Below are 23,083 nucleotides of genomic sequence, written 5' to 3' on the forward strand. Positions count from 1 at the left end.
TGTGTGATAATCAGCATTCAACAACTGGGAATGAGGTCTTCATGAAATTTTTCTATTATTATCCTCAGATCCTCCTGGACCACCAGCTTTCCCCAAAGTATATGACACAACCCGGAGCTCTGTGAGTCTAACATGGGGCAAGCCAGCCTATGACGGCGGCAGTCCTATCATTGGTTACCTTGTTGAAGTAAAACGAGCTGATTCAGATAACTGGGTGAGGTGCAATTTACCACAGAAGCTCCAGAAAACCCGCTTTGAGGTTACCGGCCTAATGGAAAACACAGAATACCAGTTCCGCGTGTATGCCGTTAATAAGATCGGATACAGCGACCCCAGTGATGTGCCAGACAAACACTGTCCCAAGGACATTTTAAGTAAGTATTACCAGGAGAAATATACAGAACTCTTTTCATCAGTCATACTGTAAGGAGGAATATATAGAACTCCTCTATGTAGATTAATTTATTTACAAGTTTTAGGGTTGGTAACTCTAGAAGTATGTTGTAGGAGGGCTGGGTTGGTACTTTATGGTACTGTATAACAAGCCAATGGAAGGCAAGGTGATTTGTGGTTTTGAAATGCTTTTCTTACTTACCTGAGAATTTCCTGTCTTCAAAAGATTATGGAATATAGAGATTTTATTGAGAATAAAAAGTTTTTTTTTTTTTTTAACTAAGTAGTGAGCTATTTTGGAGAAGGAAATGGCAACCCACTCCAGTATTCTTGCCTAGAAAATCCTGTGGACAGAGGAGCCTGGTGGGCTGCTGTCCATGGGGTTGCACAGAGTCTGACACAACTGAAGCGACTTAGCAGCAGCAGCAGTGAGCTATTTATCATTCTTAGGTTTTTATTTTCTCTTCCAATCCACCCCTCTCCATCTTAATTTCTTTTCCCACCATTTCTTCTTCACTTATTCTCCCTAATCAATGCTCCTATTGCTTTGAATTACACTCCACCCACTGTGTACTTTTCTTCCTACAATGAAACAAAGAAAGCCAGAGTGTACAGCAGAGTGCTTTCACTGGAAGAAAGCCCCAAATCAGTCATCTACTTGTAATATACAGAGAGTTTAAGAGTATGTAAGGTTCATGAGATAAGGAGATGCAGATCCTCCAGGGAAAACGTGGGCTGGCCCATAGGATACTAGAAAACAGAAAGGTCAATAATTGCTACAGAGTCTTAAGATAGTTGGCAAAAGTTCTGAGGATTATATTAAGGATTTTTTTAAGAACTAGAAATCAGAAACATATTTTAGGAGTTATCAGGCCAGTCCTTGGAAATACACATTACTCTAACTTTCTTCACTCCAACTTAAACAGTTCCACCTGAGGGAGAACTTGATGCTGATTTGAGGAAGACACTCATATTGCGTGCTGGAGTTACCATGAGACTGTATGTGCCAGTAAAAGGACGTCCACCTCCCAAGATAACTTGGTCTAAACCAAATGTCAATCTAAGAGAAAGGGTTGGACTGGACATAAAGTCCACTGACTTTGACACCTTCTTGCGCTGTGAAAAGGTGAACAAATATGATGCAGGAAAATACATCTTGACTCTGGAGAACAGCTGTGGTAAAAAGGAATATACCATTGTAGTGAAAGTGCTTGGTAAGTCTACATGGAAAAACAATCTATATATGTTTAAAATGCAGCCAATGTGTTTTTCAGGTATTCATTTCTTATTTACCCACTATTTATTCAGATACTCCCGGGCCACCCGTCAACGTGACTGTCAAAGAAATATCCAAAGATTCTGCTTATATTACTTGGGATCCTCCCATTATTGACGGTGGAAGCCCCATCATAAACTATGTGGTAGAAAAGCGTGATGCAGAGAGGAAGTCCTGGTCTACTGTGACAACAGAGTGCTCAAAAACAAGCTTCAGAGTATCTAACCTGGAAGAGGGAAAATCCTACTTCTTCAGGGTATTTGCTGAAAACGAGTATGGCATTGGTGATCCTGGTGAGACACGCGATGCTGTCAAAGCTTCTGGTAAGCAAATGAAGCTACCACCCCATCATTCTGAGTCACACCTTACCTTGGTTTTCTGGGGCTTGGACTCATCATTTGTCCTTTGCTTTAGAAACCCCTGGACCAGTGGTGGACCTGAAGGTGACCTCTGTCACCAAGTCATCTTGTAGCATAGGCTGGAAGAAGCCTCGCAGCGATGGCGGAAGTCGAATCATTGGATATGTCGTTGATTTCCTGACTGAAGAAAATAAGTGGCAACGCGTCATGAAATCATTAAGCTTACAGTACACCACAAAAGACTTGACTGAAGGGAAGGAATATACCTTCCGAGTGAGCGCTGAGAATGAAAATGGAGAAGGCACCCCAAGTGAAATCACTGCTGTGGCAAAGGATGATGTCGGTAAGCCCTTAGCTATCATCTCCATTTTCCCTTTGTCATCAAAAGTGCACTCTTGGGACTTCCCTGGCAGTCCAGTGATTAAGACTTTGCCTTCCACTACATGGGGTTCTCAAATTCAATCCCTGGTCGGGGAGTTAAGATCCTACATGCCTCATGGCCAAAAAACCAAAGCATAAAACAGAAATAACCTTGTAACAAATTCAATAGAGACTTTTAAAATGCTCCATATAAAAAACTAAAAGTGCTCTTGAGCCCTATTCCTGGGCTTACATAAAAATCCTCTAAAAACTATAATGATCTGAAAAAATTAACTGCCTGGCATTAAAAAAATGTCTTATCTCTGCTGTTTTACAGTGGCTCCCGACCTTGACTTAAAGGACCTACCTGATTTGTGCTACTTGGCCAAAGAAAACAGCAACTTCCGTCTTAAGATCCCCATAAAAGGCAAGCCAGTTCCATCCGTGTCCTGGAAGAAAGGGGAAGACCCTCTAGCAACAGACACAAGAGTCAGTGTCGAGTCGTCTGCAGTTAACACCACTCTTGTCGTATATGATTGCCGAAAATCTGATGCTGGAAAATACACAATCACACTGAAGAATGTGGCTGGCACCAAGGAAGGGACTCTCACCATAAAAGTTGTCGGCAAGCCTGGCATCCCCACTGGACCGATCAAATTTGAAGAAGTCACAGCAGAAGCCGTAACCTTAAAGTGGGGTCCTCCGAAGGACGATGGAGGTTCTGAGATCACCAACTACATCCTGGAGAAGAGAGATTCTGTAAACAACAAGTGGGTGACTTGTGCCTCGGCTGTGCAGAAAACCACTTTCAGGGTCATGAGACTCCACGAGGGGATGGAATACACCTTCCGGGTCAGTGCCGAAAATAAATACGGTGTAGGAGAGGGTCTGAAATCGGAGCCAATTGTTGCCAGACACCCATTTGGTAAGTGTCTCAAGGTCAGAAAACATAAAGCAGAACATGGTTCTGGTTCATTTCGAATACATTCCTGATTATAAATCTTGAATTATCTGCTTTTTCCTAGATGTGCCTGATGCTCCCCCACCTCCCAATATCGTGGATGTCAGACATGACTCCGTGTCTCTAACATGGACCGACCCCAGGAAAACTGGAGGCTCTCCGATTACAGGTATTTTCTTGGCTCTTATCCTAGAGCATTTACATTAATCTTCCTCCCCGAAAACAAGCTGAATCTGTGCTACTTACTTATAGTACTATCTGCACATCCAAAAGTATATGTTCCTTTTTTCAGTTCATCATGCATTCAGAACATTAAGAATTAAGCTAATTCATTAAGCTAACTTCATTTGAATGAAAAACTCCTAATGTAATAGTTAATAAAGGCTTTCTAAATGATAGTATCTATTTTTATAAGTTAAAATGTTTCAACAGAAGGTGCCATAAATAAGTCTATTCCAGGAGATAAAAATATCCCTAAGGCTAGGTAATAAAACTGTAGATACAGGAATGATTATTTGTTCTGTGTGTGTGTATTTAAAAATCAGGCTACATTTGTGCTTTCTATGTGAACTGACACATCACTGGGTCTTTTATAGGGTATCACATCGAGTTCAAGGAAAGAAACAGCCTTTTGTGGAAGAGAGCTAATAAGACTCCTATTAGGATGAAAGACTTCAAAGTGACAGGACTAACTGAAGGTCTGGAATATGAATTCCGAGTTATGGCAATCAATTTAGCAGGAGTAGGCAAACCAAGCCTGCCATCAGAGCCAGTTGTGGCCCTTGATCCAATTGGTAAGTCATTATACAGAGACTTTGTATAATGTCTCTTTGTATTTCCTCATGAAGAAAACATTGGTGTGTGGCTGACTGGGTTGGTTGGTTTGTTGCTTTATTTTAGATCCTCCTGGCAAACCTGAGGTTATCAGTGTAACAAGGAATTCAGTGACTCTCGTCTGGACTGAACCTAAATACGATGGTGGCCATAAGTTGACTGGGTATATAGTAGAGAAGCGAGAGCTTCCCTCTAAATCCTGGACGAAAGCCAACCATGTTAACGTCCCAGATTGTGCCTTTACTGTTACCGACCTTGTCGAGGGTGGAAAATATGAATTCCGAGTTAGAGCAAAGAATACAGCAGGTGCTATCAGTGCTCCATCAGAAAGTACAGACACCATTATCTGCAAAGATGAATATGGTAGGTCTATTTTTTTTATGCATATTAAAAAAAAACAGTAAATTAAGCCACCTTCCTTTTCTGATTACAATGTTTGTTTTTCTTTTTTTTCCTTTGCAGAGGCACCAACCATTGTTCTTGATCCCACAATAAAAGATGGCCTGACAGTTAAAGCAGGAGACACCATCATTCTGAGTGCCATTAGCATTCTTGGCAAGCCTCTTCCAAAGTCAAGTTGGTCCAAGGCAGGAAAAGACATACGACCATCAGATATCGTTCAGATAACTTCAACCCCAACATCTTCCATGATTGCTGTCAAGTATGCCACTAGAAAAGATGCTGGTGAATACACCATCACTGCGACTAATCCTTTTGGCACAAAGAGTGAACATGTGAAGGTGACGGTACTTGATGTACCTGGTCCCCCAGGTCCCATCGAAATCAGTAATGTTTCTGCTGAAAAAGCAACACTTACATGGACACCTCCCTTGGAAGACGGTGGCTCACCAATTAAGTCCTATGTCCTGGAAAAGAGAGAAACTAGCCGACTTCTGTGGACAGTGGTTGCTGAAGATATTCAGTCTTGCAGGCATGTGGCAACCAAACTTATCCAAGGAAACGAGTATGTCTTCCGGGTCTCAGCTGTAAACCAGTACGGCAAAGGAGAACCCGTACAGTCTGAACCTGTCAAAATGGTAGACAGATTTGGTAAGTACAGCATAGAAGGGAACTGATTCATAAACCTTTGCAGCAGAGCTTAGGAAATCATAGATTTCTCACAAATTTGCTTCCTTTTCAGGTCCACCTGGCCCCCCTGGAAAGCCAGAGGTTTCCAATGTCACTAAAAACACTGCCACTGTCAGTTGGAAAAGACCAGTGGATGATGGTGGCAGCGAGATCACAGGGTATCATGTAGAAAGGAGAGAGAAGAAAAGCTTGCGATGGGTGAGAGCAACAAAGACTCCGGTTTCTGATCTCAGATGCAAAGTGACAGGACTGCAAGAAGGAAACACCTACGAGTTCCGCGTCAGTGCAGAGAACAAAGCAGGAATTGGCCCACCTAGTGATGCTTCAAATCCTGTTCTAATGAAAGACGTTGCCTGTGAGTATTTATCTTTTTCAACACAGCTCTTTGGGGAGTGCTGGTATTTAATTTTTACCAAATCCAAACCCTTAACATTTTTGTGCCTGTTTCCTTTCCAGATCCCCCAGGACCACCTTCAAACGCACGTGTCACCGACACTACCAAGAAGTCTGCTTCTTTGGCATGGGGCAAGCCTCATTATGACGGTGGCCTTGAAATCACTGGCTATGTCGTAGAGCATCAAAAAGTAGGCGATGAGGGCTGGATAAAGGACACAACAGGAACGGCCCTCCGAATCACTGAGTTTGTGGTCCCTGATCTTGAGACTAAAGAAAAATACAATTTTAGAATCAGTGCCATCAATGATGCTGGTGTTGGGGAGCCAGCAGTGATTCCAAATGTTGAAATTGTGGAACGGGAGATGGCCCCTGACTTCGAACTAGATGCTGAGCTTCGAAGAACTCTTGTTGTGAGAGCAGGACTCAGTATTAGAATATTTGTGCCCATTAAAGGTCGACCTGCCCCTGAAGTGACGTGGACCAAAGATAATATCAACCTTAAAAACCGAGCTAACATCGAAAATACAGAGTCGTTCACGCTCCTGATCATCCCAGAATGTAACAGATATGACACTGGTAAATTTGTGATGACCATAGAAAACCCCGCTGGGAAGAAGAGTGGCTTCGTTAATGTCAGAGTCTTGGACACACCGGGACCTGTCCTCAACCTGAGACCTACTGACATCACAAAGGAGAGTGTCACCCTGCACTGGGACCTCCCTCTGATAGACGGGGGCTCACGCATCACAAACTACATTGTGGAGAAACGAGAAGCAACACGGAAATCTTACTCCACGGTCACCACGAAGTGCCATAAATGTACTTATAAAGTCACTGGCTTGTCTGAAGGATGTGAATACTTCTTCAGAGTGATGGCAGAAAATGAGTATGGAATTGGCGAGCCAGCGGAAACAACAGAGCCTGTAAGGGCCTCCGAAGCACCATCACCACCAGATAGTCTTAACATTATGGACATAACTAAGAGCACAGTCAGCTTGGCATGGCCTAAACCCAAACATGACGGGGGCAGTAAGATCACTGGCTATGTGATTGAAGCCCAGAGAAAAGGCTCTGACCAGTGGACCCACATCACAACCGTGAAGGGGTTGGAATGTGTTGTGAAGAATCTGACCGAAGGGGAAGAATACACCTTCCAGGTAATGGCAGTGAACAGCGCAGGGAGAAGTGCCCCTCGAGAAAGCAGACCCGTCATTGTCAAGGAGCAGACCATGCTTCCAGAACTGGATCTCCGTGGCATTTATCAGAAATTAGTCATCGCTAAAGCTGGTGACAACATCAAAGTTGAAATTCCAGTGCTCGGTCGACCAAAGCCCACGGTTACATGGAAGAAAGGAGACCAGATCCTTAAACAGACACAGAGAGTTAATTTTGAAAATACAGCAACTTCTACCATCTTAAACATCAACGAGTGCGTCAGAAGTGACAGTGGGCCCTACCCATTAACAGCAAGGAACATCGTGGGAGAGGTTGGTGATGTCATCACCATTCAAGTCCATGACATCCCAGGGCCACCTACTGGACCAATCAAATTTGATGAAGTTTCATCTGATTTTGTCACCTTCTCTTGGGAGCCACCGGAGAACGATGGAGGTGTACCCATAAGCAACTATGTGGTGGAAATGCGGCAGACTGACAGCACCACGTGGGTTGAACTAGCGACTACTGTTATACGCACTACCTACAAAGCCACTCGCCTTACTACTGGAGTAGAGTACCAATTCCGGGTAAAAGCTCAAAACAGATACGGAGTGGGACCCAGCATCACGTCAGCACCAGTAGTTGCCAACTATCCATTTAAGGTCCCTGGGCCTCCTGGTACCCCTCAGGTGGCTGCAGTCACCAAGGACTCAATAACAATCAGCTGGCACGAGCCTCTTTCTGATGGTGGAAGCCCCATTTTAGGATACCACGTTGAAAGGAAAGAACGAAATGGTATTCTCTGGCAGACTGTAAGCAAAGCATTAGTACCTGGCAACATTTTCAAATCAAGTGGACTAACAGATGGTATTGCTTATGAATTCCGAGTGATTGCAGAAAACATGGCTGGCAAAGGCAAGCCAAGCAAGCCATCTGAACCTATTTTAGCTTTGGATCCCATTGACCCACCTGGGAAACCAGTTCCTCTCAATATTACTAGACACACAGTGACTCTTAAATGGGCTAAGCCTGAATATACTGGAGGCTTTAAAATTACTAGTTATATAGTTGAAAAGCGGGATCTTCCTAATGGACGGTGGCTAAAGGCCAACTTCAGCAACATTTTAGAGAATGAATTTACAGTCAGTGGACTAACCGAAGATGCCGCATATGAATTCCGTGTCATTGCCAAAAATGCTGCTGGTGCTATTAGCCCACCATCTGAGCCATCGGATGCTATCACATGCAGAGACGACATTGAAGCCCCAAGGATAATGGTGGATGTCAAATTTAAGGACACAATTACATTAAAAGCAGGTGAAGCGTTCAAGCTGGAAGCCGATGTTTCAGGTCGCCCACCTCCAACAATGGAATGGACCAAAGATGGAAAGGAGCTTGAAAACACAGCGAAATTAGAAATTAAAATTGCAGATTTCTCTACTAATCTGGTAAACAAGGATTCACTGAGAAGGGATGGGGGTGCCTATACCCTTACAGCAACTAATCCTGGTGGTTTTGCCAAACACATCTTCCATGTCAAAGTTCTTGATAGACCAGGCCCACCAGAAGGACCTTTAGCTGTATCTGAAGTGACGTCAGAAAAATGTGTGCTGTCATGGTTGCCTCCACTGGATGATGGAGGGGCCAAAATTGAGTATTATGTCGTTCAGAAACGTGAAACCAGCAGACTGGCATGGACAAATGTAGCCTCAGAAGTCCAAGTAACAAAACTGAAGGTCACTAAACTCTTGAAAAGCAATGAATACATATTCCGTGTGATGGCCGTAAACAAGTATGGCGTTGGAGAGCCACTGGACTCAGAGCCTGTGCTTGCAGTGGATCCTTACGGACCTCCTGATCCACCTAAAAACCCTGAAGTTACCAGTATCACTAAAGATTCCATGGTTGTCTGCTGGGGCCATCCTGACTCTGATGGTGGCAGTGAAATCATCAATTACATTGTGGAACGGCGAGATAAAGCAGGCCAACGCTGGGTGAAATGCAACAAAAAGACCCTTACCGATTTAAGATACAAAGTGTCTGGGCTGACAGAAGGACATGAGTATGAGTTCCGGGTCATGGCTGAGAACAGGGCTGGAATCAGCGCACCAAGCGCTACCAGTCCATTTTATAAAGCTTGTGATGCTGTGTTTAAACCCGGCCCACCAGGTAACCCACGTGTTCTAGATACAAGCAGATCATCCATTTCAATTGCTTGGAACAAACCTATCTATGATGGTGGCTCCGAAATCACTGGGTATATGGTTGAGATCGCCCTGCCAGAGGAAGATGAATGGAAGATCGTCACTCCACCATCGGGGCTCAAGGCAACTTCTTACACCATCACCAACCTCACAGAGAACCAGGAATATAAAATTCGCATCTATGCCATGAATTCTGAAGGCATTGGGGAACCTGCACTTGTTCCTGGAACTCCAAAGGCTGAAGACAGGATGCTGCCTCCAGAGATTGAACTGGATGCCGAACTGCGCAAAGTTGTTACCATAAGAGCTTGCTGCACTCTGAGACTTTTTGTTCCCATCAAAGGAAGGCCAGCACCTGAGGTGAAGTGGACCCGAGAACACGGAGAATCTTTAGATAAAGCTAGCATCGAGTCCACAAGCTCTTACACCCTGCTTATTATTGGAAATGTAAACAGATTCGACAGTGGCAAATACATACTAACCATAGAAAACAGCTCAGGCAGCAAGTCTGCATTTGTCAATGTCAGAGTACTAGACACACCAGGCCCTCCACAGGACCTGAAGGTAAAGGAGGTCACAAAGACATCTGTCACACTGACATGGGAGCCTCCTCTTATTGACGGAGGTTCGAAAATAAATAACTATATTGTTGAAAAGCGGGAATCGACAAGGAAAGCATATTCAACTGTTACAACAAATTGCCACAAGACTTCCTGGAAGGTAGACCAGCTTCAAGAAGGCTGCAGTTACTACTTCAGGGTCCTCGCCGAAAATGAATACGGCATCGGGCTGCCTGCTGAAACCGCAGAATCTGTGAAAGCATCAGAACGACCTCTGCCTCCAGGAAAGATAACACTGGTGGACGTCACAAGAAACAGCGTGTCGCTCTCCTGGGAGAAACCTGAGCATGACGGAGGCAGCCGAATTCTAGGCTACATCGTAGAGATGCAGAGCAAAGGCAGTGACAAATGGGTCACGTGTGCCACAGTCAAAGTCACCGAAGCCACTATTACTGGATTAATTCAGGGTGAAGAGTACTCTTTCCGTGTGTCTGCTCAGAACGAGAAGGGCATTAGCGATCCGAGACAACTGAGTGTGCCAGTAATTGCCAAGGATCTTGTCATTCCGCCAGCCTTCAAACTCCTGTTCACTACTTTCACTGTCCTGGCAGGTGAAGACCTAAAAGTCGATGTTCCATTCACTGGACGCCCTACGCCAGCCGTAACCTGGCATAAAGATGATGTGCCACTGAAGCAGACAACCAGAGTAAATGCTGAGAGCACAGAAAATAACTCACTGCTGACAATAAAGGAAGCGTGCCGAGAAGATGTTGGACATTACATCGTTAAACTGACTAACTCAGCTGGTGAAGCTACTGAAACCCTTAATGTTATCGTTCTTGACAAACCAGGGCCTCCAACAGGACCAGTTAAAATGGAGGAAGTGACAGCTGACAGTGTTACTTTCTCCTGGGGCCCACCTAAGTATGATGGTGGAAGTTCTATCAACAATTACATTGTAGAAAAACGGGACACTTCCACAACCACCTGGCAGATTGTGTCAGCTACTGTTGCAAGGACAACAATAAAAGCTTGCAGGTTAAAGACTGGATGTGAATATCAGTTTAGGATTGCAGCTGAAAACAGATATGGAAAGAGCACCTACCTCACTTCAGAGCCTGTTGTAGCCCAGTATCCATTCAAAGTTCCTGGCCCTCCTGGCACACCGTTCGTAACACTATCCTCCAAGGACAGCATGGAAGTACACTGGAACGAGCCAGTCAGTGACGGAGGTAGCAAAGTCATTGGCTATCACTTGGAACGCAAGGAAAGAAACAGCATCCTCTGGGTTAAGTTGAATAAGACACCTATTCCTCAAACCAAGTTTAAAACAACTGGCCTCGACGAAGGCATTGAATATGAATTTAGAGTCTCTGCAGAGAACATTGTGGGCATCGGCAAGCCAAGTAAAGTGTCTGAAAGCTACGTAGCCCGTGATCCATGTGATCCACCAGGAAGGCCAGAGCCAATCATTGTCACAAGAAATTCCGTGACTCTTCAGTGGAAGAAACCCGCTTACGATGGTGGAAGCAAGATCACTGGTTATATTGTTGAAAAGAAAGAACTGCCCGACGGCCGCTGGATGAAAGCTAGTTTTACCAACGTCATTGACACTCAGTTTGAAGTAACTGGCCTAGTTGAAGACCACAGATACGAGTTCCGGGTTATAGCCCGAAATGCTGCAGGAGTATTTAGCGAGCCTTCAGAGAGCACAGGAGCAATAACAGCAAGAGACGAGGTAGAACCACCACAGATTCGCATGGATCCAAAATACAAAGATACAATTGTGGTGCATGCTGGTGAGCTATTTAAGATTGATGCAGATATTCATGGCAAACCGATACCAACCACTCACTGGATAAAAGGTGATCATGAGCTCTCCAATACGGCTCGATTAGAAATTAAGAGCACTGACTTTGCCACCAGTCTCAGTGTAAAGGATGCAATACGCATTGACAGTGGAAGCTACATACTAAAGGCCAAAAACGTCGCAGGAGAGAAGTCAGTCACTGTCAATGTCAAAGTTCTTGACAGACCAGGGCCACCCGAAGGACCTATTGTTATATCAGGAGTTACAGCAGAAAAATGCACACTAGCTTGGAAACCCCCACTCCAAGATGGTGGGAGCGATATCATAAATTATATTGTGGAAAGGAGAGAGACCAGCCGCTTGGTTTGGACTGTGGTTGACGCTAACGTACAGACTCTTGGCTGCAAGGTTACTAAGCTGCTTGAAGGCAATGAATATATTTTCCGTGTAATGGCTGTCAACAAATATGGTGTTGGTGAACCTCTTGAATCTGAGCCAGTAACTGCCAAGAATCCATTTGTAGTGCCAGATGCACCAAAGGCTCCGGAAATCACAGCAGTGACCAAGGACTCGATGATTGTTGTATGGGAAAGACCAGCATTTGATGGCGGCAGTGAAATTCTTGGGTATGTTCTTGAAAAACGTGACAAAGAGGGCATCAGATGGACAAGATGCCACAAACGTCTGATTGGGGAGCTGCGCTTGAGAGTAACCGGACTCTTAGAAAATCACAATTACGAGTTCAGAGTCTCAGCCGAGAACGCTGCTGGACTTAGCGAGCCAAGCCCACCTTCTGCTTATCAAAAGGCTTGTGATCCTATTTATAAACCAGGACCTCCAAACAACCCCAGAGTCACTGATATTACCAGATCTTCCGTCTTCCTTTCTTGGGGCAAACCAATATATGACGGTGGCTGTGAAATCCAAGGATACATTGTTGAAAAATGTGACACAAGTGTTGGTGAATGGACAATGTGCACTCCACCAACTGGAATCAATAAAACAAACATAGAAGTGGAGAAGCTATTGGAAAAGCATGAATACAACTTCCGCATCTGTGCTGTTAACAAAGCTGGAGTGGGAGAACATGCTGATGTCCCTGGACCTGTTATAGTTGAAGAAAAGCTGGAAGCACCAGACATTGACCTTGACCTGGAACTGAGGAAAATTCTAAATATAAGGGCAGGTGGCTCCTTAAGGTTATTTGTTCCTATTAGAGGTCGTCCTACACCAGAAGTTAAATGGGGCAAAGTGGATGGTGAAATCCGAGATGCAGCTATCATCGACAGCACTAGCAGCTTCACCTCCCTTGTTCTTGACAATGTCAACCGATATGATAGTGGAAAATACACTCTCACCTTAGAAAACAGCAGTGGGACAAAGTCTGCCTTTGTGACTGTGAGAGTTCTGGACACACCAAGTCCACCTGTTAATCTGAAAGTCACAGAAATCACTAAAGACTCAGTGTCAATTACATGGGAGCCTCCTCTGTTGGATGGGGGATCCAAAATTAAAAACTACATTGTTGAGAAACGTGAAGCCACAAGGAAATCATATGCTGCAGTTGTGACAAACTGCCATAAGAATTCTTGGAAAATTGATCAGCTTCAAGAAGGCTGTAGTTACTACTTCAGAGTCACAGCTGAGAACGAGTATGGTATTGGCCTTCCCGCCCACACTGATGATCCAGTTAAGGTCGCAGAAGTCCCACAACCTCCAGGAAAAATCACTGTGGATGATGTCACCAGAAACAGTGTCTCTTTGAGCTGGACAAAGCCTGAACATGATGGTGGCAGTAAAATCATTCAGTATATTGTGGAGATGCAAGCTAAACACAGTGAGAAATGGTCAGAGTGCGCTCGAGTCAAGTCCCTTGAAGCCGTAATTACCAACCTAACTCAGGGAGAAGAGTACCTTTTTAGAGTTGTGGCTGTAAATGAAAAGGGGAGAAGTGATCCTAGGTCTCTTGCAGTTCCAATAGTTGCCAAAGATCTGGTCATTGAGCCAGATGTGAGACCTGCATTTAACAGTTACAGTGTACAGGTTGGCCAAGATTTGAAAATAGAAGTACCCATTTCTGGACGTCCTAAGCCAACTATTACCTGGACTAAAGACGATCTTCCACTGAAGCAGACTACAAGAATCAACGTCACTGATTCACTTGACCTCACCGTACTCAGTATTAAAGAAACTCATAAGGATGATGGTGGACATTATGGAATCACAGTTGCTAATGTGGTTGGTCAGAAGACAGCATCCATTGAAATTATAACCCTAGATAAGCCTGATCCTCCAAAAGGACCTGTTAAATTTGATGAAGTCAGTGCTGAAAGTATTACCTTATCTTGGGAACCTCCATTATATACAGGGGGCTGCCAGATCACCAACTATGTAGTTCAGAAGAGAGATACAACCACCACAGTATGGGAGGTTGTTTCTGCTACTGTGGCCAGAACGACACTCAAAGTGACCAAACTGAAAACTGGTACAGAATATCAATTCAGAATATTCGCTGAAAACAGATATGGACAAAGCTTTGCCTTGGAATCTGAGCCGATTGTAGCTCAATATCCCTACAAAGAACCAGGCCCTCCCGGTACACCATTTGTCACAGCCGTTTCCAAAGATTCCATGGTTGTACAGTGGCATGAACCAATCAATAATGGTGGCAGCCCAGTCATAGGTTACCACCTTGAGAAAAAGGAAAGAAACAGTATTTTGTGGACAAAAGTCAACAAAACTATTATTCATGATACCCAGTTTAAAGCAGTCAATCTTGAAGAAGGCATTGAATATGAATTCAGAGTGTATGCTGAAAATATTGTTGGTATAGGCAAGGCAAGCAAGAATTCCGAATGCTATGTAGCCAGAGATCCCTGTGACCCACCAGGAACCCCAGAAGCAATAATCGTTAAAAGACACGAAATCACTTTACAATGGACCAAACCCGCATATGATGGTGGAAGTGTGATTACGGGTTACATTGTAGAGAAGCGTGATCTGCCTGAGGGTCGCTGGATGAAAGCCAGCTTCACAAACGTCATTGAAACTCAGTTTACTGTGTCAGGTCTCACTGAAGATCAAAGATATGAATTCAGAGTCATTGCAAAGAATGCAGCGGGTGCAGTAAGCAAACCTTCTGACAGTACTGGACCGATAACTGCCAGGGATGAGGTCGAACTCCCAAGAATTTCAATGGATCCAAAGTTTAGAGACACAATTGTGGTAAATGCCGGAGAAACATTCAGGCTTGAAGCCGATGTCCACGGAAAGCCCCTGCCTACCATCGAGTGGTTAAGAGGAGATAAGGAGATTGAAGAATCTGCTAGATATGAAATAAAGAACACAGATTTCAAGGCTTTACTTATTGTAAAGGATGCCATTAGAATTGATGGTGGACAGTATATTTTAAGAGCTTCCAACGTTGCAGGTTCTAAGTCATTCCCAGTAAACGTAAAAGTGTTAGACAGACCAGGGCCTCCAGAAGGGCCAGTCCAGGTTACTGGAGTCACCGCTGAAAAATGCACATTAACATGGTCTCCACCACTTCAAGATGGTGGCAGTGACATTTCTCACTATGTTGTTGAAAAGAGAGAAACAAGTCGGCTTGCCTGGACTGTTGTTGCTTCAGAGGTTGTAACCAATTCTCTGAAAGTTACCAAACTCTTAGAAGGGAATGAATATATTTTCCGTATAATGGCTGTCAACAAATACGGTGCTGGCGAGCCTTTGGAATCTGCACCAGTACTCATGAAAAACCCATTTGTGCTTCCTGGACCACCAAAAAGCTTGGAAGTCACCAACATAGCCAAGGACTCCATGACCGTCTGTTGGAACCGTCCAGACAGTGATGGTGGAAGTGAGATTATTGGTTACATCGTAGAGAAGAGAGACAGAAGTGGCATTAGGTGGATAAAATGTAATAAACGCCGCATTACAGACTTACGGCTAAGAGTAACAGGATTAACAGAAGATCATGAGTACGAATTCAGAGTCTCTGCAGAAAATGCAGCTGGAGTTGGAGAACCAAGTCCAGCTACACTTTATTATAAGGCCTGCGATCCTGTGTTCAAACCTGGCCCCCCCATCAATGCACACGTTGTAGACACCACTAAAAATTCAATTACACTTGCCTGGGGTAAACCCATCTATGATGGTGGCAGTGAAATTCTGGGATATGTAGTAGAAATCTGTAAAGCAGATGAAGAAGAATGGCAAATAGTTACTCCCCAGACTGGCCTGAAAGCCACTCGATTTGAAATTTCAAAACTCACTGAACACCAAGAGTATAAAGTACGGGTCTGTGCCCTCAATAAAGTTGGTTTAGGTGAGGCTACAGCAGTTCCTGGTACTGTGAAACCAGAAGATAAACTTGAAGCGCCTGAACTTGACCTTGACTCTGAATTAAGGAAAGGAATCGTTGTAAGAGCTGGTGGATCTGTCAGAATTCACATTCCATTCAAAGGTCGCCCAACACCCGAGATCACCTGGTCTCGAGAGGAAGGTGAATTCACAGATAAGGTCCAAATCGAAAAAGCAGCAAACTATACCCAACTATCAATAGATAACTGTGATAGAAATGATGCTGGAAAATACGTTCTCAAGCTGGAAAACAGCAGTGGGTCTAAATCTGCTTTTGTAACTGTGAAAGTTCTTGACACCCCAGGACCACCACAGAATCTGGCAGTCAAAGAAGTGAGAAAAGATTCTGTCCTTCTGGTGTGGGACCCACCCTTAATTGATGGGGGTGCAAAGGTCAAGAACTATGTTATCGACAAACGTGAATCAACCAGGAAAGCATATGCTAATGTGAGTAATAAATGCAGCAAAACAAGCCTCAAAGTGGAGAATCTTACAGAAGGAGCCATTTATTACTTTAGAGTAATGGCTGAAAATGAATTTGGAATTGGTGTTCCGGTGGAAACTGTTGATGCTGTGAAAGCATCTGAACCTCCTTCCCCACCAGGAAAGGTCACACTCACTGATGTGTCCCAGACCAGTGCGTCCCTGATGTGGGAGAAACCTGAACATGATGGTGGGAGCCGAATTCTGGGGTATGTTGTTGAAATGCAGCCCAAAGGAACAGAAAAATGGAGTGTCGTGGCTGAATCCAAAGTCTGTAGTGCAGTTGTTACCGGTTTGAGTTCTGGGCAAGAATATCACTTCCGTGTCAAGGCTTACAACGAGAAAGGACAAAGCGATCCGAGAGTGCTTGGTGTTCCCGTCATAGCCAAAGACTTGACTATACAGCCTAGTTTTAAGTTACCATTTAACACATACAGTGTCCAAGCTGGTGAAGATCTTAAAATCGAAATTCCTGTTATTGGCCGGCCAAGACCTGAAATTTCATGGGTCAAAGATGGCGAGCCTCTTAAACAGACGACAAGAGTCAATGTTGAGAAAACAGCTACTTCAACTATTTTGCACATTAAAGAAAGTAACAAAGATGACTTTGGGAAATACACTGTAACGGCAACAAACAGTGCGGGTACCGCAACCGAAAATCTCAGTATTATCGTTTTAGAAAAGCCTGGACCTCCGGTTGGACCAGTTCGGTTTGATGAAGTTAGTGCAGATTTTGTGGTCATATCTTGGGAACCTCCAGCCTATACTGGTGGCTGCCAGATAAGCAACTACATAGTAGAGAAGCGAGATACAACCACCACCACTTGGCACATGGTATCCGCAACAGTGGCAAGAACAACAATTAAAATAACCAAACTAAAAACGGGCAGTGAGTACCAGTTTAGAATTTTTGCAGAAAACAGGTATGGAAAAAGCGCCCCCTTGGATTCTAAACCGGTTATTGTACAATATCCATTTAAAGAACCTGGACCGCCTGGCACTCCTTTTGTGACATCCGTCTCAAAAGATCAAATGCTTGTGCAGTGGCACGAGCCTGTTAATGATGGAGGCAGCAAAGTTATCGGCTATCATCTTGAACAGAAAGAAAAGAACAGCATTTTATGGGTCAAATTAAATAAGACTCCCATTCAAGACACCAAATTCAAAACAACTGGGCTTGATGAAGGCCTTGAGTACGAGTTCAGAGTTTCTGCTGAAAATATTGTTGGCATCGGCAAGGCAAGCAAAGTGTCGGAATGTTTTGTTGCTCGTGATCCTTGTGACCCACCAGGTCGCCCTGAAGCCATCGTTATTACACGAAACAACGTCACACTGAAATGGAAGAAACCCGCCTACGATGGTGGCAGCAAGATAACAGGTTACATCGTAGAAAAGAAAGATCTACCTGATGGCCGTTGGATGAAAGCCAGCTTTACCAATGTATTAGATACTGAATTTACAGTGAGTGGACTTGTGGAAGACCAAAGATATGAATTTAGAGTAATTGCAAGAAACGCAGCTGGCAACTTTAGTGAACCATCCGAGAGTACTGGCGCCATTACCGCAAGAGATGAAATTGACGCACCAAATGCCTCACTGGATCCCAAATATAAAGATGTCATCGTTGTTCATGCAGGAGAGACTTTTGTCCTGGAAGCGGATATCCGTGGCAAACCTATCCCTGATATCGTTTGGTCAAAAGATGGAAGAGAGCTTGAAGAAACAGCTGCCAGAATGGAAATCAAGTCTACTATTCAGAGGACAACCCTTGTTGTCAAAGATTGTATACGTAGTGATGGAGGACAATATATCCTGAAACTCAGCAATGTTGGTGGTACCAAGACTATACCCATCACTGTAAAGGTACTTGACAGGCCAGGGCCTCCTGAAGGACCTCTGAAAGTTTCTGGGGTTACTGCTGAAAAATGTTACCTGGCTTGGAACCCACCTTTACAAGATGGTGGTGCTAGTATTTCACATTACATCATTGAAAAGAGAGAGACCAGCAGACTCTCTTGGACCCAGGTTTCAACTGAGGTGCAGGCCCTTAACTACAAAGTCACTAAACTTCTTCCTGGTAATGAGTACATTTTCCGTGTCATGGCTGTGAATAAATATGGGACTGGAGACCCGCTGGAATCTGAGCCTGTTATAGCCCGTAATCCTTATAAACCACCAGGTCCTCCTTCACCACCTGAAGTCTCAGCAATCACCAAAGATTCTATGGTCGTAACATGGGCACGCCCAGTAGATGATGGAGGTGCTGAAATTGAGGGCTATATTCTTGAAAAAAGAGACAAGGAAGGCGTTAGATGGACCAAGTGCAACAAGAAGACACTAACAGATCTTCGATTCAGGGTAACTGGCCTTACTGAAGGGCATTCCTATGAATTCCGAGTTGCTGCTGAAAATGCAGCTGGTGTGGGTGAACCCAGCGAGCCTTCTGTTTTCTCTCGTGCATGTGATGCTCTGTATCCACCAGGACCACCAAGTAATCCCAAAGTGACAGACACTTCCAGATCTTCTGTCTCCCTGGCATGGAATAAACCAATTTATGATGGTGGTGCGCCTGTTAAGGGCTATGTTGTCGAGGTCAAAGAAGCCACTGCTGATGAGTGGACAACGTGTACTCCACCAACAGGATTACAAGGAAAGCAGTTCACAGTGACCGAGCTTAAAGAAAACACTGAATATAACTTCCGTATCTGTGCCATCAACTCTGAAGGCGTAGGTGAGCCTGCAACTATACCTGGTTCAGTTGCTGCTAAAGAGAGACAAGAGCCGCCAGAAATAGAACTGGATGCTGATCTCAGAAAAGTGGTCATTCTGCGTGCAAGTGCTACCTTACGCTTATTTGTCACCATCAAAGGTCGCCCAGAACCTGAAGTGAAATGGGAAAAGGCCGAAGGTGTTCTCACTGACAGGGCCCAGATTGAGGTGACCAGCTCATACACAATGCTGGTAATTGATAACGTTACCAGATTTGACAGCGGTCGGTATAATCTGACACTAGAAAACAACAGTGGCTCTAAAACTGCTTTTGTAAACGTCAGGGTTCTTGACTCACCAAGTGCCCCTGTGAATCTGACTGTAAGAGAAGTGAAGAAAGACTCTGTGATACTGGCCTGGGAACCACCGCTTATTGATGGCGGAGCTAAGATTACAAACTACATTGTCGAAAAACGAGAAACAACACGGAAAGCATATGCTACTGTTACAAACAACTGCACAAAGAACAGTTTTAAAATCGAAAATCTCCAAGAAGGGTGTTCTTACTACTTCCGAGTCTTGGCTTCCAATGAATATGGAATTGGTTTGCCAGCTGAAACAACCGAACCCGTTAAAGCTTCTGAACCACCCCTCCCACCTGGAAGAGTAACTCTTGTCGATGTGACCCGTAACACAGCTACAATTAAGTGGGAGAAACCAGAAAGTGACGGTGGCAGCAAAATTACTGGTTATGTAGTTGAAATGCAGACTAAAGGGAGTGAAAAATGGAGCATCTGCACACAAGTGAAGACTCTAGAAGCAACTATATCGGGCCTAACTGCTGGAGAGGAGTATATCTTCAGGGTAGCTGCAATTAATGAAAAAGGAAAAAGTGATCCAAGACAACTTGGAGTGCCAGTAATTGCAAGGGATATTGAAATAAAGCCTTCAGTTGAGCTTCCTTTCAATACTTTCAATGTAAAGGCCAGAGACCAACTGAAGATTGACGTTCCATTTAAAGGAAGACCTCAAGCTACTGTAAGCTGGAAAAAAGATGGTCAGACCCTTAAAGAGACAACTAGGGTCAATGTTTCTTCTTCAAAGACTGTAACATCACTAATAATTAAGGAAGCTTCAAGGGAAGATGTTGGCACGTATGAATTATGTGTTTCAAATAGCGCTGGATCCGTAACAGTTCCTATTACTGTAATTGTGCTTGACAAACCAGGACCTCCCGGACCTATACATATTGATGAGGTTAGTTGCGACAACATAACCATTTCTTGGAATCCTCCAGAATATGATGGCGGCTGCCAGATTAGCAATTACATCGTTGAAAAGAGAGAAACCACTTCTACAACATGGCATGTAGTTTCACAAGCAGTTGCGAGAACATCCATTAAAATAGTTCGTCTAGTAACAGGAAGTGAGTATCAGTTCCGCGTTTGCGCAGAAAACCGCTTTGGAAAGAGCTCCTACAGTGAATCTTCTGCTGTAGTTGCCGAGTATCCATTCAGCCCCCCAGGTCCTCCTGGTACTCCTAAAGTTGTGCATGCCACAAAATCCACCATGTTGGTCACCTGGCAAGTGCCAGTTAATGATGGAGGAAGTCGAGTACTTGGTTATCACCTTGAGTATAAAGAAAGAAGCAGCATTCTTTGGTCAAAAGCAAATAAAACCCTCATTGCTGATACACAAATGAAAGTCTCCGGCCTTGATGAAGGACTGATGTATGAGTATCATGTATATGCTGAGAATATTGCTGGAATTGGTAAATGCAGTAAATCTTGTGAGCCAGTCCCTGCAAGAGACCCCTGTGACCCTCCTGGACAACCTGAAGTCACAAATATCACAAGGAAATCAGTGTCACTTAAGTGGTCAAAACCACATTATGATGGCGGAGCTAAGATCACCGGATACATCATTGAACGTAGAGAACTACCAGACGGCCGGTGGCTGAAATGCAACTTTACTAATGTACCAGAAACATACTTTGAAGTAACTGAACTCACTGAAGATCAACGTTATGAATTCCGGGTTTTTGCAAGGAATGCTGCTGACTCAATTAGTGAGCCATCTGAATCCACTGGACCTATCACAGTTAAAGATGATGTTGAGGCTCCAAGAATTATGATGGATGTCAAATTCCGAGATGTCATTGTTGTCAAAGCTGGAGAGGTCCTTAAGATCAATGCAGACGTTGCAGGGCGACCTCTGCCAATCATCTCCTGGGCCAAGGATGGTGTAGAAATTGAAGAGAGAGCAAGAACAGAAATTGTGTCAACGGACTACACTACTTTGCTAACAGTGAAAGACTGTGTCCGACGAGACTCTGGGCAGTATGTGCTAACAGTGAAGAATGTTGCTGGAACTCGGTCTATGGCAGTTAACTGCAAGGTACTTGATAAGCCTGGCCCACCTGCAGGACCACTTGAAATAACCGGCCTCACTGCTGAGAAATGCTCTCTTTCCTGGGGACCACCCCAAGAAGATGGCGGTGCAGCTATTGACTATTACATTGTAGAAAAACGTGAGACAAGTCGCCTTGCTTGGACTATATGTGAAGGAGAGTTAAGGACGACATTTTGTAAAGTGACCAAGTTACTCAAGGGCAATGAATACATCTTTAGAGTAACAGGTGTTAATAAATATGGTGTTGGCGAGCCCCTGGAGAGCATGGCTGTAAAGGCCCTTGATCCATTTACAGTTCCAAGTCCACCTACATCTTTGGAAATTACATCTGTGACCAAAGAGTTCATGACACTTTGCTGGTCGAGACCAGAGAGTGATGGAGGCAGCGAAATCTCTGGTTACATCGTTGAGAGGCGAGAGAAAAACAGCCTACGATGGGTACGTGTAAACAAAAAACCAGTTTATGATCTGAGAGTGAAATCCACAGGACTTCGTGAAGGGTGTGAATATGAATATCGGGTATATGCAGAAAACGCTGCAGGCCTGAGCCTTCCAAGTGAAAGCTCTCCCCTAATTCGGGCAGAAGATCCTGTGTTCTTACCATCTCCTCCATCCAAACCCAATGTCATGGACTCGGGCAAGACCAATATAACTATTGGCTGGGTTAAGCCCTTATTTGATGGTGGGGCCCCAATAACTGGATACACCGTGGAATTCAAAAAATCTGATGAAACTGACTGGCAAACTGCCATTCAGAACTTAAGAGGCACTGAATATACAGTAAGTGGACTAACCACAGGAGCCGAATACGTTTTCAGAGTAAGATCTATCAATAAGGTTGGTGCTAGTGATCCCAGTGATAGCTCCGATCCCCAGATAGCAAAGGAAAGAGAAGAAGAACCTGTATTTGATCTTGACACAGAAATGAGGAAGACCTTGATCGTCAAGGCCGGTGCCTCCTTTACCATGACTGTGCCTTTCCGAGGAAGACCAGTACCCAGTGTCTCCTGGAGTAAACCAGACACTGACCTCCGCACTAGAGCTTATATTGACTCCACAGAGTCTCGAACATCACTGACTATTGAAAACGCCAACAGAAATGATTCTGGAAAATATACATTAATGATTCAGAACGTCTTGAATGCTGCCTCACTGACCTTGGTCGTCAAAGTTTTAGATTCTCCTGGTCCTCCAGCCAACATTACTGTACATGATGTCACCAAAGAGTCTGCAGTATTATCCTGGGATGTCCCTGAAAATGATGGTGGGGCACCAGTGAAGAACTACCACATAGAAAAACGGGAGGCCAGTAAGAAAGCATGGGTCTCTGTGACCAACAACTGTAACCGCCTCTCCTACAAAATTACCAACTTACAAGAAGGGGCAATTTACTACTTCAGAGTCTCTGGAGAAAACGAGTTTGGTGTCGGTGTACCAGCCGAAACGAAGGAAGGAGTAAAAATAACAGGTATGTTTTAAGAACAAAGAAAATCTACATATCCATATTCATTTTCCTTGAATAGTGTGAATCATTTTAATTACTGTTTAAATGCTTTTGGTTCACACCTCAAGCGATTCATACTATGGCACAAAAGGAATTCTTACTAATAGAGAAAGTTTTTCATTGATTTACAAAAAAAGTAGAAATTTATATAGATTAAGATGGATATGTTGGATTTAAGTATAACTGAACTTGACTGCACATATATATGTACAT

At 44.1% G+C, this 23,083-nt stretch overlaps 1 protein-coding gene and 1 long non-coding RNA gene across 5 annotated transcripts in view; one reads left to right on the plus strand and one right to left on the minus strand.

Annotated features, from left to right (window-relative positions):
* Window positions 1-23,083, plus strand: part of TTN (titin) — a 275,571-nt gene that overhangs the window by 219,409 nt on the left and 33,079 nt on the right. For both annotated transcript variants that reach the window (XM_059880142.1, XM_024979885.2), the window contains 11 exons: window positions 69-374; window positions 1,320-1,607; window positions 1,702-1,992; window positions 2,084-2,371; window positions 2,726-3,313; window positions 3,414-3,518; window positions 3,946-4,143; window positions 4,250-4,546; window positions 4,646-5,233; window positions 5,325-5,627; window positions 5,729-22,834. In XM_059880142.1, coding sequence (XP_059736125.1) covers window positions 69-374; window positions 1,320-1,607; window positions 1,702-1,992; window positions 2,084-2,371; window positions 2,726-3,313; window positions 3,414-3,518; window positions 3,946-4,143; window positions 4,250-4,546; window positions 4,646-5,233; window positions 5,325-5,627; window positions 5,729-22,834 — 20,358 coding nt within the window. The remainder of the gene's footprint in view (window positions 1-68; window positions 375-1,319; window positions 1,608-1,701; window positions 1,993-2,083; window positions 2,372-2,725; window positions 3,314-3,413; window positions 3,519-3,945; window positions 4,144-4,249; window positions 4,547-4,645; window positions 5,234-5,324; window positions 5,628-5,728; window positions 22,835-23,083) is intronic.
* LOC112442546 (uncharacterized) overlaps window positions 1-23,083 on the minus strand; it is a 149,032-nt gene that overhangs the window by 58,018 nt on the left and 67,931 nt on the right. For all 3 annotated transcript variants that reach the window (XR_009492433.1, XR_003030623.2, XR_009492431.1), the window contains exons 2-5: window positions 5,001-5,209; window positions 3,000-3,129; window positions 2,756-2,837; window positions 2,039-2,209 (exon numbers count right to left, since the gene is read on the minus strand). This is a non-coding gene — a long non-coding RNA (uncharacterized lncRNA). The remainder of the gene's footprint in view (window positions 1-2,038; window positions 2,210-2,755; window positions 2,838-2,999; window positions 3,130-5,000; window positions 5,210-23,083) is intronic.

The sequence above is a fragment of the Bos taurus genome, chromosome 2 (genome assembly GCF_002263795.3).
Source record: "Bos taurus isolate L1 Dominette 01449 registration number 42190680 breed Hereford chromosome 2, ARS-UCD2.0, whole genome shotgun sequence".
Taxonomy (NCBI): domain Eukaryota; kingdom Metazoa; phylum Chordata; class Mammalia; order Artiodactyla; family Bovidae; genus Bos; species Bos taurus.